Below are 14791 nucleotides of genomic sequence, written 5' to 3' on the forward strand. Positions count from 1 at the left end.
GGAAAAGAGAATATACCTAAACAATATATTTGCACACAATCCCCAATGCTCTGGGAAAAAAGCTCACACCAGACAACTGTTATCAGGACAGAATTAAATTCAGAGGCTCAGTGTATTAAAGGATCAGCTTTAATCTGATTTAGTATTTTATTATTTATTTTTTTCGCTTTATTCTTTTGCAAAACTACAGGGGGACCAAAAACAAATTAATAGGGTGTTTATGCATCAAAAAATATTTGTCAGATAGGCTATTTCATAAAAGGGACAGGTCATCTATCATCATGTATTCACCCGCATGTTGTTACAATAACCCTGCATGAAGGTAGATATTTAGATATTTAGCAGATTGTCCATGCTGCTCTTTTCCATAATGAGAATGAATAGAGATTAAGACTATCCCTGGTCACCATTCACTTCCACTATGACAAAAATATCAGAAATGTCAAATATTTAATTAACATTGAAAGATATCTAAATATCTAAAAAAAAAAAAAAAAAAAAAAAAACAATTAGCCCTTATTATAATAAGGGCTCACTAAGTTGACCTTGACATGGACATCTATAATAATAAAAAAAAAATCCCTACAAAAACAAAACAGAAAGATTAATTCATTAGCACAGATAATAAAGGTGTCCCAAACAGCTGTCAGCTGCCACATACACACGCACATCATGAGGTTTGACTGTCATTCTGGGTTTTGCTCAACATGGAGAACACATTTGAAAGGAAGCTTCAGACTGTGACATATACTGTATGACAACAATATCTTCCTTTTTGGACGTTTCAAACAACAATCAGTGTCATTTACAGCAGATATCTGTGTGTGTTGTATTTTGAAAACACCAATATGAATAAAAGAAACTGACATAGGCAAAAATATGTTAAGCGGTTTAGACTTGAAAAGTGTTAGTACATCCTTCCTTTCACTTTCAGAAGACTCCGTCGAGATGTTGATCTATGTTTCTTGTCTTGCTGGGCACTTCGTAAAATAATCTCAGAGTTCGCAGAGTGTGATCTCCACAAAATGTGTGTGCCGGTCACTATGCGGTTTGACCCAGTTTCTCCATCTGGATTTGTAATGCTGTTGGGAGCATGAGAGAAAAGACATTGATTTAGCTGTTCAGTTCTATCCTCCTAACCAAAGAGAAGTTAATGGACAGCTGATGCACACCATAGCTTCCCTCTGAGACCTATCAGCAGTGCTCCACCTCCTCACTGACTCATCTTTTGTGCACGGGCAGTTTAAGTAAAAGGGTAATCTTAATAACTCAAGCTATAAAGACATTTGTCCTAATAAAACAAGCTATCCCCACTTATATAATCCCCAAGATTGATTATATAAGAGTGTTTCAAGCACACCACCCAGCCTTCTTAAAAGCCTCTTATGGGTTGGAAGTCATGCACAGCAAATTATCTGCACACAACTGGAGTGAGTGTGTTTCTGAAGAAGATTGACAAGGCTGGATTGCGTATTCTACAATGAAGAGATGACAGAATGTGGACCACTATATTTTTTTTACCCCTTTTTATTTATTATTATTATTATTTTAGATAAAGATATTTAGATAGAGCATACTGTTACAACATCATTTGAATTGAGTCTAGCAGTAACATATACTGCCATAATGGCTTTAAGTTAGTGTGGCCTCAAATGTTGCGAGTCACTTATCTTGTCATGCAACATTTGTGTAGGTGGATGCTGTTGTAATCAGTTTGTTTTTCAGCATTAAAGGGTACATATCATGCTTTTAAATCATTCATTTTTACATATAAATCATACCGTTGTGGTCTATATAAAACATAACTGCAATGCTTGGGTCTGAATTCCTCATTATAGCTCCACAGGCCCCTTTTCTACCCCTTTTCTGATGTGCGTCTTTGAGCGACCGGTTTCAATGCGTCCCCTTTAAATAAAAACGAGATGCGTCACACGCCGCCCGCTCTCCAGGTCGATGAGTTCACGGTCAGTTCATCTCCCCACGTTCGGCCATTATTGTAGTTTGATTAGAGATATACGATTATATACGATACCTTCAAAGAACATTTTTATTCACACTTAATAAAATGTCAACAACAGAAGACTTGTCCATCAAGCCTTACATATTCGAGCCAGAGCGAGCGAGTCGATAAAGACGACGACGAACCTGCAGACCTCTTCATATGGATATGTGAGTCAACTATTTTGTGTTATTAGTGAAAGTCGACTATTTCTCTTGTTAAAACAAGCACACTGACAAGATAAATGACTGCGTTCTAATCTTACCACAAAAAAATCTATATTGACAATATGATACGTTTAGAAAAGCATCAGAAAAACGCAGCTAAATGACCATTGATGAAACTCAAAAACAATAATACTGCAGACGTGTAACGTTACTTCAAAACAAAAACAAAGAAAGACAAAGGTACTGCTAAACCATAAACACCATGTGTTTTAAGAAAGTAAAGTAGCAGCTACTTTATTTTTATTAACGATATTACAGCTTATCGAAATGCTCTGTTCGTCGTCTCCAAAGATAGAAGGAAGTCAATTTCACAAGATGTAGCAAACAACACTGGTCCAGAAGCACTTCCTGTTTAAGTTTGTAACGGTTTTCTTTATTTCACATGTAAAGAAAACATCTTAAAGATGTTTGTTTAACTTTTTGATTCGGTTTTAAATGTTCTGTTGGTTGTATTTTATCCCAGCTTTTATGTAGTGTTAAAAAACTGAATCAGGAAGTAGTGATGGCAGTGTGACGCTGAAGCTTCGATACGTGCTTCGAAACCCTGAACTACAAACCTAGAGAACCACTGCTTCAAAGCTTGCTTTGGTGCGAAAAAAATCATGTGACATATGACGTCCGAAGCAGCAAGTGCTTCATTGCCTGAATGAATCATCTGACTGGTTTGCGGTCCAATCAGGTGATTCACTGGAACGGCGCGTCTCGCCAGCATCATCTGTTCCTTGTGAGCGAGTGTTTTCCAAGTCTGGAGAGGTTGTGAGCAAAAAAAGAAACCGACTCAGTCCAAAAACTGTTGAAAAAATAATGTACCTCAATAAAAATCTTTGAGTGTTCCCCATCCCAAAAATCACCCCCTGCCATAGTTACACAAGCACACCCAACCTATGCCATATTTTCCCAGCACTCTCTCCTAAATAACACAAAACATACATTTATCAATTTTTATTTGTAAATAGAACATTATGCTCAGCATTAGCGTGTGGATCAAAGAGTTTTCAAAGGAAATATAGTTAAAAATCCAAGGGTGATCTTAGCAAAGATGCTTCAGAACTAAAGTAGTTTCTCCAATTGACTGCAGCCTTGCTTTTCGCCAGGAGAGGTCGCTGCAACTGAAGCTTCGAGTAATGAACCCATGGGTTCAGTGCTTCACAAAAGCTTCATTTAGCCATCACTAACAGGAAGTGCTTCTGGAACAGTGTTGTTTACATCTTGTGAAATGGTCTTTGAAGTGGGAATCCTTGAAGTGCTTCAGGCCACTAACGTACATCCAAAAACTGAACATTTTGACTTGCCCTCTCGTAACTTCTGCATCATTGAGCTAGGACTACAAAATCGGAGCGAGAAATAATAATGGCGGATTGCTCGAAGTGTTGGACATGTAGTCAATGTCCTTATTTGTCAGTTCCGCTGCAAATATGGCGACGCACTTGCTCAAAAAACGTCATAGACAACAGAAAAATCTGAACAGGTTGAAAAATATGACCAAAACAGAATATAAAGATATAAACGAATCACCTGAAGAGAATAATTTAATCTTTTCTGTACTTATAAACACTCCAAATATACAACAAAATGCATTTAAGGGCTAAAAAAGTGGAGTTTGCATGGTATGTCCCCTTTAAAGGAATAGATCACATAAAAAATGAATTTACTTGTGACTCAAAATGTATAATAATAATAACAGCGACTGTCAAGCTCCTTTTGTGTTCCATGAAAAAAACAAATATGGATTAATTACAATTAATAAAATATTAATATTAAATGAAAACCGTAAAAAATGTTTCTTGACAATAAACAAACAAAATAAGTCTGTTGAAGTACTAAAATTAGCAAAAGTTAAATTGAAGCTATATATATATATATATAAAATCAAGACAAACACACAACAGAATTACTCAGAAAAATCGAATTCAAAATATTATTAAATAATATAATAGTATTTAAATAATAATAAAAAACTAATTAGCATTTTGCGTGATCTAGTAGTTAACTTATTTTGTTTTTAGTTATTAATATACAACATATTAGGATATTAAAAAGACAAAAAACAAGACTCATTCAATCAGTTTTATTACAAATATTAATCTCTCACTCTTTTTACACTCTCATACACTTAATGTCAAAGCATTAGAAAGGATGCATGACAGAAAAGAAACACAATCCATGAAAGCACGCATGCCTGTTCAAGTCACAACAGATGGAATACTTTCATGCTTATAGTTGCAAGCGGCAAAAACACAGGGAGGAAATTATAAGCAAAATATGAAAAAATACAGAAAGTAGAAAGTTTGAAGCATAGAAAGTTTGGCAGGTGAAAACAAAAAAGAGTTATTGCATATTTTATTTTGAAAGAGAAGTGCATTTCTGCCCTTTCGCCGTTAGAGGGAGGTATAGCTCTAAATCAGGGGTCTTTTTTTCAAGGAGCCCTTGATGAATAGCGACACATTTTGCATAACATTTAATTGAGGTATTTTAAGATTGACCATTAATGATGACCATTAATAAATGTATACTGCACAGGAATGCATTTACATACTTATGTTTACATTGCAAATTCACTAAAATGATCAGAATTACATATTAAGTGTATTAGGTGAAATTGAAATGCAAATGTAATCTTAATATGGGAGGTACAATGACATACACGTCCGTTCAAAAGTGGTGAGATCGGCAATACACAATATTATCGTGAGGGGGCGGGGCTAACTTATTTGATTATTAACTTGCTTATTTACTGATTAACTTGTTTTATTACTTTTTTTAAAAGTTTTTTTTTGTTTTATATATGACAATATTTTTCTATTTTGCTAGAAAAGGTGGTGTTTATAGGCTAAATCAGGTTTTATCTCATCCATTGTTGGGCTATTATGGAATTTACCAGGTTAGTTAGAATATTGAATTTCGGGAACGTCACTACCTGAGACTGTCTCTTCTAGGTATTAAGGGCATTGCATGTCATGGTTATGCGCCAGAACAGACTTTGACATATTCAATTCCGGTGTAAATCGCTTGAGTTATTGACACTAGCTCTATGATTGTGCATATCTTCACAGCTTATTGAAGCAGGTGCATGGCAAAGTGGGTATTAACGTTCCCATAGCGTCAATGTTATGACACAGCAGTGAGTTCCCTCAAAAGGGAGTGTCTAGGTTATTAATATAACCCCAGTTCCTTGAGAGGGAACGAGAGCTGATGCTGAAAATTCAGCTTTACCATTAGAGGAATAAATTACATTTTAAAACGTATTAAAATAGAAAGTTATTTTGAATTGAATTTTTTTACACATATTTCATATTACTGGTTTTACTGTATTTTTGATCAAATAAATCTTCTGTGAATTTAAGGACTTCCTTAAAAACATAAAAAAAAAACACTTACCGACCCCAAACTTTTAAAGTGTTGTGTATTAAGAAGACCAGATTTGTTTTTAGTTAACTTATTATCGATTTATTTGTCCAACACATTTTGATAAAAAAATAAATATTTGAGATTTAATGATAATTGATGGACCCCCTGCAGTTGAAGACCCCTGCTCTAAAGCTACACATGTGCGACAAGGTGTTTTTTTTTTACAAACTCTGTCAGACAACATAAGCAAATGACAACATGAAGGATGATTTAAGACACTGAAAAACGGAAAACCACAGCAGTGTCCAGCATGCAGAGTGAGTAAAGTCAGTCTGGTGAGAAGCTGCATCATAGAAGAGCTGATAGAGTGTTAGTGCAACTACATCAGCACACAGCAGGGCTTGTGTCTCTCTTTGACTTTTTTAATCTTACGGGTACCTGTAGTTGATGGGTCCTCAATACCCTCTCTTTTGCCTTTCCTTCCGGCAGAGTAGGAAAAGGCGTTGTTGGCGTTGGAGCTCTGATGAGAGTGGAAGCTCTTGCTTGTGTCATCTTCACCATCTCCAACGATTACCAGCTCTGCCCGAACCGAGCCCTCATAGCTCTGGCTGTCATCTTCGGCATTCTGGTAGCCCATAAAGATCATGGTGACTGGCTCATCTGATGGCATGGCATTCAGGATACTCACTTTGGAGTCCTCAGAGTAGGCCGAGCACAAGCTGTGGTTTCTGATGTCACAATCCAAATGCTGTGTTCCCCAGCTGCGATATTGTCCGTGTGCGTGTCTTTCCCCGCTATATAGCTCACGGCTGTAGTTGTTCCCATTGCCGTTTTGATAGTATTCGTCTGGTCTGTCATTATAATCAGGCATTGGAAGGAGTGGAAGTCTATGACCCACGTCTACCGGATAGTGAATACCATCACTGTATACAAGCTCGGGCCATGCAGATAGGTCGATGCTGTAGGGATCTTGGTGTCCGTTGGTTTTGTGGCTCTCTATGTCTAATTGTGGTTCATGGGAGGTGTTGTAGGGATAAGAAGGGTCCATTTGAACCTGATTGGACCTCTTCTTTTTCTCAGAGGCCTTTCTCAGCAGCTCCTCAACCTCCACGGGACTGAGTTCATCCACTCCGTTCGCACCTGGCTGGTCACCGTCCGTGCGTAAGGCGTAGACTGACTTACGGCCATCGTCGTAGACTTTGATGCCTCTCTGCTGGAGTTCTTGGGGAGAAATGGCGGAGGTGGACAGCACTTGGCTTTCACCTGTGCGCAAGTCTTTCTGAACATTAATTTCCATGGCAAACAAAGCTGTAAGAGACAAATGGAATGTTTGAAATATATTAGATTTTTTTAAGATCACAGCATAAAAACATTAAATCAACCAATGGTTTGATTTTGGAGGTGGGACTCTGTTTGAACAACCAATGACACCTGGGCGGTGTTTCTCAAAAGCATCTTAAGGCTAAGTAGATTGTAGAACGTCTCGGTTGCGTATGCAACCCCTGTTCCTTGAATGGAAACATAGTCGACGCTTGATTGAATGGGATCACCATGAATTAATCAACTCACAAACTCCTTGCTATTTCCCAGAGATATGTGAAACCCAGTTTGGGAAACCCTGTTTTAAAAGTTTTGTTTTGCTAAATCTACATAGGAAAATATTGATGACGTTTGAAGTCTTCTTTCAGCTCACCAGGTTTGGCTTGATCCTTTTTTGCTTCAGTTTCCAGGTCTTGTTTCTTCCTCTGATTTAATAGAGTTGTGCTGGGCTTTATCATATTTGGAATTGTTGAATTTATATATATCGGGTCTGCAAACAAAAGTTCCATATTCATAAATATAATCCAGAATTCAAAACAACATTTTTTATGGTCCATAAACATTGTGGCTGTGATGCAATTTTACAGTATTTACCTGCTATGAAATCTGCATTCACTGCCTGTGAAGAAACAGAATCATTTTCTAATATAGTCTCCAATTTTTTTAGAAGTATAAAACCTTTTTTTATTTTTTATTTTATATAGTTTTATATAGCAAATTACACATTTTCTGATTGTTTTGAATGAATCATAACAAAAGCACTGTACCTTAATGATGTCCTCTGGAGATTTTTCAATGGCTTTTAGCCTCTTTAGAATCAGCCCCTCATTTGTTGAGATGTTCATTTCCTCTCTCTCCAATGCTTCAATCTCTTTCTCTATCCTACAGAGAATGTGTAAAAGTAATTGCTTTCTAAATCTTCCATCTTTTAGAGTTCTTGTCTCTCTCTCTCACACACACACACACACTCTGTTTGTACTGTTTGCTGCATAGACATAGATCCATTGAGTTAAAGACACATTGAGTTATTGATAAGAGGGTATGAAAGCATTATAAACAAATATTTAATAACAGACATTAGAATTTTATCCTCTCCTTCGACAGAGATTCTGTCAGAATCACCATCGGCCTGAATCATTCAACACACCCGCAAAGAATGAAACCAACAGCAATATTTGTACCAGGGTGTGACCTGTATGTAGCAGCTTCTCAAGGACATCAGAAAAGCTTTTTTAAGTATCCTTCTCTGACTTCATTGCTACTACAATGCAATACGCTTACAAAGCATTGCACACCGCTTGCCTCATACTTCACTCTAAAAGATTTTATTAGGGCACCACAGGGCAAAAAACATTAGCTGAGAAACATCAGGCCAACCCCTGAAGCTAAATACAAAAGACCTTTAAATTAAGATTAAAAATGTTTTAACTGTATTCAGAAGATGCCAGAATGACAGATATGCTATGATAAGCTCAACAAACTAGTTGACATTTTTTATGGAAAAATCTCAAATAGCAAAATGGTGTTTGGTCAGCTCGGCTCTTTTGGTAAATATGGTATAAATAAAACTAAAGTAATGAAACTATTGAAATTAAAAGGAGGCACATCACAAAAATTTGTCTTACCGATATATATTACTCTTGAGGTGTTTTGTTTGTTGGGCATCTTCAAGAGCTTTTTGTGTTTCCAGTGGATTATTGCTGTTCATCCCATCCATGAGCCACAGATCTCTCGTGGACCTTTTCTATAAAAGACACATGGAGAGATACTTTAAATTCCAGACCCTCATAATTCAAAACATAAAATGCAGAGAAATACTGATGACACTATACTTCTAACATCAAGAATGTACCTTAACATGCTGAAGCTTCAGTTTCTCTCTGTCAATTTCAAGCCGTTTGTGGGCAATTTCCTCTTGGATTTTTTTCTTATTCTGTAGACAAATGAACAATAGAGACATGGAACAACAGTAGCACATCTATGTGATAGGAAAGCAGTTGCCTGATGTCAACAATACAGTTCATTATTGAAAAATAATAAAGCTAAAATAAAATGCAAATTAGATAAAAAAAAACACGTAACATTAAAATGAGAAATGTCTTATCAAGTTGAACTACTAAAATTACTAAAACGGAAATACATAAAGCTAAATATTATTTTTTTAAAGCATGTCACAATAAAACAAATTAGAATAAATTTAAAATATAAAAAATAGTTAATTAAAAATATTAATAAATACTATAAGTGTATAATGCAAGTTTTTCAAGTAGACAAACCCATGTAAGGTTACCGTAATAGCTTGAAGTCGCTCCTTTAATAGTTCTGCTTCCTCCATCCTGACACTGGAAAGAAAAAAAAGAAAGAAAAAAAAAACAGAAAAAAAGATTAATTTACCTTTATATGACACTATAAATCATCATCCATACAAGTGGGGCCTCAAAAGGGTGTTAGCCAATATAGGTCATATAGTCCATACAGTGACATTGATATTTTGATACATTAGTTAATGTGCATTCATCACCACTTGCTTCCTGCTTTCTAAAGATCACTGTGGTTCCATGAATAGCAGCAGTGGTAAAACAGTCTCTGCGATGCACCATAAATTATCTGCCTGACAGGATTTAGTTGCCTGTGTCTGAGTGGGTGACCCTTTGTAGATATTGTCCAGTTTAATAGACAAGTACTTGCTCCTTGAAGTAGCTTCATGCTTCATTCAGTTAAATATCCGTTATGGACTGCAGAGATTCCCACATAAGCACAATGCAAGTGTAGGAAATATTGCAATGGTATATGCAATAGACCAACATTTTAAAGAATTATGTTTTATTAGCATGTGTAATCCACTGTTATGAAAGTTATGCTGACTTTTTGACCTCATTCTATAATGGTTGTCCTGCATGGCTGTTTTCGCATGCGGCCACAAAGACAACGCAACTGAAAGACATGTTGTCTTTGCTTTAATTTGCTATACTTTTAACTAGTATAGGGTAAAATATGTTTCTTTTGTTGTGATGAAGATTTAGCAGCGGAAAAGTAAAGAAAACACTGCAGTAGACCATCGCTTCCTATATCATTTCAATTTACATGATCTACTTCCGATACCCTGTCAGTTGTGTGCTAAATATACTTCAGTTACAAGTTTTTGAGCAACAAGTATTTGCAAATGTAACACTGTCATGTTATAGTGACAGCAGGGCCTGAGACTGTGGGTCTCCAGACTTTTCCCAGGATATGTGAGACCGACTCCAGTCCAGACTTCATGTCTCTGTCTTTGCTTCATACATAGACAGTATCTAGTGCTGACTCAACATAACCCTGCTCATCTGCTTTAGATATAAGGCCTCTCACTGCCCATAGTTCAATGTTACAATGTTAATTTCAGTGACATATTCTAAAAGCTCGCAGAAATTGCTTTATGTATATGGAATCAATATTAACGCACAATAAAAACTTTACTTACTCAATATATACACTACCATTCAAAAGTTTTAAGGTCAGTATTATATATTAATGTTTTAAAAGGATGCATTTACTTTGGATTTAGTAAAAATAGTAAAAATAGTGAAATATTATAACAATTTAAACTAGTGGTTTTCTTTAGTCTTCAGTATCACAGAAATCATTCTGATTTGCGGCTCAAGAAACATTTCCTCTTATTATCAACTTTGAAAACATTTGTGCTGCTTACATTTTTGTGGAAACAGTGATACATTTTTTCTTCAGTATTCTTTGATGAGTAGAAAGTTAAAAAGTTAATGTAAAAGTATTTGCCGTCACTTTTTAATCAATGCTTGATTCTTGAAGTAGTCTCTTTCCAAATAAGTATTAAGTTGAACAGTATTTATGCCTATATATATTTTTTTTTTGCTTAGTTTTAGATTAGTTACAGCTCTTTTCAATTGAATTAGTTTTAAATTAAATGTGTAAATACAAATATTGTTCAAAGATAATATTTTCAGGAAAAATAGAATTTAATATGTATTTGATTCATAATTTTATTTAATATCAAAACAGTTTAAAGTAGTACATTTTGTTTACATTACATTTTTAAACCCAACAGTTGGGTCTGTCTATATTTGACCAAAACATGGGTTGAAACCATAGAGGTTGAAACAACCAAGCATTTTTTTTAGAGTGTAAACCTTAAAGAAACCACAGGCCCTGAACCCTAAAAGCTTTAAAACTACAAATCCCAGTACAACTTATCAAGTTATCTATCTATCTGTACATCCATCTACAGACCCCTATTGAACCCCTTAGAATTTCACTAGACAAGGCACATCTAAAAATAGCAAGGCCACCCAGGGGTACATTGCCTAATGAGTCTGAGGTTGTGGGACAGCAGCACTAGGTCTCTGTTCGTCTCCCTGCCACAAAAACCCACCAATTGTTCTGAAACGGATCATAGTGAAAAAAAAAAAAACAGAAAAAACAACAACACATTTTTGAAGCTGATGTAAAGAATGGATAACATGAGCAATAAATTAGGCCATTAACAAACATCTTCATGCCTAAATGTCTAAATGTTTTTAAATTGACCCATGATAAGGTCAGGGTTTAAAAAAAAAAAAAAAAATGCAAAGACCAGTAACAGTATTATATGAAAACTGCATTAGGAGTGACAATAGTAGGCTATAAACAGTTTTTGTTACACGCTATAGCTGACAGCTTTATGGCATATAGGAACATTTCATCGCATATCCAAAGCAAACTGAACAAGCTGATTGGCAGATACAATCACATGAATATGATACGTTTGCACACCGCTCCTGCACATGGTTCCCCTGTCAGAGGAAGTTTCTCCCTAATCTCCTCTAATCTGATCACCAGTCAGTTAAGATGTAAATCTCCTGTTGTGGCATCTGCTCAATATCCTGACTGGACAAACATCCAGGAACTGTACAGTTATTGTATTTGAAAATAAAATACAATAACTAAAAAACTATTAAATAAAAAACAATAATGATAAAACATTCTCATTTTTTTTGGGAGCATTCAGGTGTAAAAATAATAGAAAACGGACTGAAAATAAAATAGTTTCCGTATGTCAGAATATTTTAATGACTAACTTTTTTTAAGGACTTTTGAGGGTTTAAACTTATATTAACTTTTTCCAAACTAATTGCCAACCAATTTACAGGATTCGTAGAAGTGACGGGAGAATTCTGCCGCCTTAATGACATTTGAGATGATAGGCTACCCTCGATTGAATTATTCTACAACAATTTAAGACAACCCCTATAGGCAAATTATGGCATCAGTAAATTGTCTTTCACACAATGTTGTCTGTGAATCAAGAAGAAGTAAAATAGCACAGAAGAACACGCTTACCGGCCGGTGAAGACGAACGGTATCCAGAAGGGTGTTCGGGTTTTCTAAGTGTCACGCATGCTCATTAAATGGCCACAGCGCTCGCAGGTGCTGTAGGCATGATTGACAGTCCTGCCCTCAGCCAATGAAATGCCAGTGAGCTGTTTCAGTTGTTCAGTCTCATCAGTTTCATCAGTGGATGTTTGTGACTGACGACAGCCCACAGCCACGTAGGCTTGAATGTGTCAATTTATACTTGTGTGTGATGTCTGTGGTGGTTAACAAAACTTTGGAAATAGCATTGTCTTGGGGGGAAAAAAATACTGGAAAAGTGTTTTTCACTTAAATTCACCATGAAATCCAAATTGACAATTGTTATTTTTATGGAATATTGCAGCATTTAACTTATAGGCGATTTTAGCCTATAAAAAAAATAATAAAAAAAATAAATAAATAAAAAAAAAATTATGATGTCCCCTCATAATTTTTTTTCAATCAAAACTTAATAAATAACTTGCATCCACATCTCTTCTATGATGACGTGTTTACTGTCAATCACCGCAAACTCCAATGATCCAAAAAATTCCTGACAAAATCAAGTCCCGCCGTATAGGCTATACATTTGTTCTTGATCACTGTTTTACTCAGATACACATCACAATAGGGAATAAAACATTATTGTAACTTTCATTTCATTTAAACTTTGGCCTTGTAAATGTCGTTTAAATTGAGTTTTGACTCAAATCAAAATCGTATGTGGGTCAATGCTGAACAACAAAATGAAGTGAATGTTGATGTCAAATGAAATGAATCAATTTATAAGGAAAGCTTGTTAGCCATTTTTCTCAGTCTCATGTGTTAGGGTTCTTTGTTGGCAGACAACAGTACAGTAAATGATTTCACTGAAAAGCTGTTCTTTTAATTTGTTTAATTTTTTATGTTCAGTATATACAGTGTCTCTTCACTTCAAAATTTTCATTGGGCTATACACTTCAGAGCTGCTTTTGGAGCAGAAAAACAGTGTCACAAATCATTTTGACGTGGGGCGACTCACAAGCTGCAGTCAAGTGTCAGACATTCCTACATGCACTCTCTTGTTTGTTCACACTAGCTTTAGAAAATGAGACCCACAGCAGGATGGGACATTCCGACTGTTCTGTCTAATGAACAGAATGAAGAATGCTGAAATCTTTCTCATCTAATCTTTTAAATCAATCTCAAATTGTTGAATTGGCCCAGGCATTTCAAGCAATAACATGCATATTTTATTGTAATGTTGATGATTTATATGCATGGAAAAACAGACAAACTTGCAAATGCAAATGTAAAGCATAATGCACAAGCCTCCCTGCAGTAGCATCTGTCATACTTTCTGCTTCCTGATCAAATGACACGTGCATTTAGATATTTAGGGTATGTTAGGTGGGGCATTCGCAGGCTCTTGCCCCAGTGACAGCTGAGGGCACCCAATGCTTTTACAGATACCTCGGGGAAAAGAGCAGCAATCATCAGACTGTAAGACTTTACTTCAAAAATAGCATATTGATAACCTAGTTGAAAATATTAAGACAGAGAGACTCTGGTTAATTTGATTATACTTGTCATTGATGATTTTTTTTTTTTTTTTTTTTTTTTTTTAATTAATCAGTGCATTACACTAAGAATAAAATATACCACCTCTAGGATGGCCCTGCATAATTATATAGACTACATATGAAGGGTTCAGATGCAAAAGCCTCTAAATTCCATTTGAAATTTTCTTCTTTAATGATGATTTTTATCAAACTTGTATATTTAAGTTCAATAATTTCACTTAAATAACAATTAATAGGTAATTATCATTGCCATTTAAGTGAAATCACTGAACTTAAATATATAAGCTTGATAAAAATGATCATTCTAGAAGAAAATTTCAAATGGCACTTAGAGGCTTTTGCATCTGAACGCTTCATATATAGTCCTTATGCATTATTATTATTAGGCCTATATATGTGACCCTGACTACAAAACCAGTGTTTTGGATGGGATAATATTTGAAATCTGAGGGTGAAAAAAAAAAAAAAATCAAAACATTGAGAAAATCGCCTTTTAAAGTTGTCCTTATGTTCTCGATTGAGTTGGATCCACTCACAAAAATAAATGATATATTTACAGTAGGAAATTTACAAAATATCTTCATGGAACATGATCTTTACTATCCTAATGATTTTTGGCATAAAATAAAAGTCATATGTTGGCTATTGCCACAAATACATGCTACTTGTGACTGGTTTTGTGGTCCAGGATCACATATATCACACAAATAAAATACCATACATCAAAATATAAATATAACAAATATTATTAAATAATAAAATAGAAAATAATAAACAAATATAATAAAAACTAATACAAATGTAAATGTAAAAAATGCTTAATCATGATTCAGTGTAATTGCAGTGTGATTATTTTATTTTATTCTATTCATTATGCAGTATTTTAAAACATATTTTTGTTAGTAACTTTCTTATATGAATGAATTTTCATTAAATGCTCATTTATTTATTTAGTGTAAATTTGATGTTCTAATAGCGACTGATCAGATCAG

The 14791-nt window shown here is 35.1% G+C and overlaps 1 protein-coding gene across 2 annotated transcripts; it reads right to left on the minus strand.

The window, feature by feature from the left end:
- Positions 1-586: 586 nt before the first annotated feature.
- palmda (palmdelphin a) lies at positions 587-9229 on the minus strand. 2 transcript variants are annotated; one of them, XM_039677305.2, is made up of 8 exons: positions 9185-9229; positions 8747-8827; positions 8520-8638; positions 7662-7776; positions 7489-7513; positions 7268-7384; positions 6013-6882; positions 587-1082 (listed from the first exon to the last, which is right to left on the minus strand). In XM_039677305.2, exons 1-8 carry the CDS (start codon positions 9227-9229, stop codon positions 1042-1044), a joined length of 1413 nt encoding a protein of 470 aa, XP_039533239.2. In that variant the 3' UTR covers positions 587-1041. The 2 variants fall into 2 exon arrangements, with proteins under 2 accessions (XP_039533239.2, XP_088987482.1); XM_089131356.1 differs by lacking the exon at positions 587-1082 and having other exon boundaries at positions 5954-6882.
- Positions 9230-14791: the final 5562 nt, after the last annotated feature.

Source organism: Pimephales promelas, chromosome 5, assembly GCF_988280905.1.
Source record: "Pimephales promelas chromosome 5, fPimPro1.hap1.1, whole genome shotgun sequence".
In the NCBI taxonomy this organism is placed as follows: Eukaryota; Metazoa; Chordata; class Actinopteri; order Cypriniformes; family Leuciscidae; genus Pimephales; species Pimephales promelas.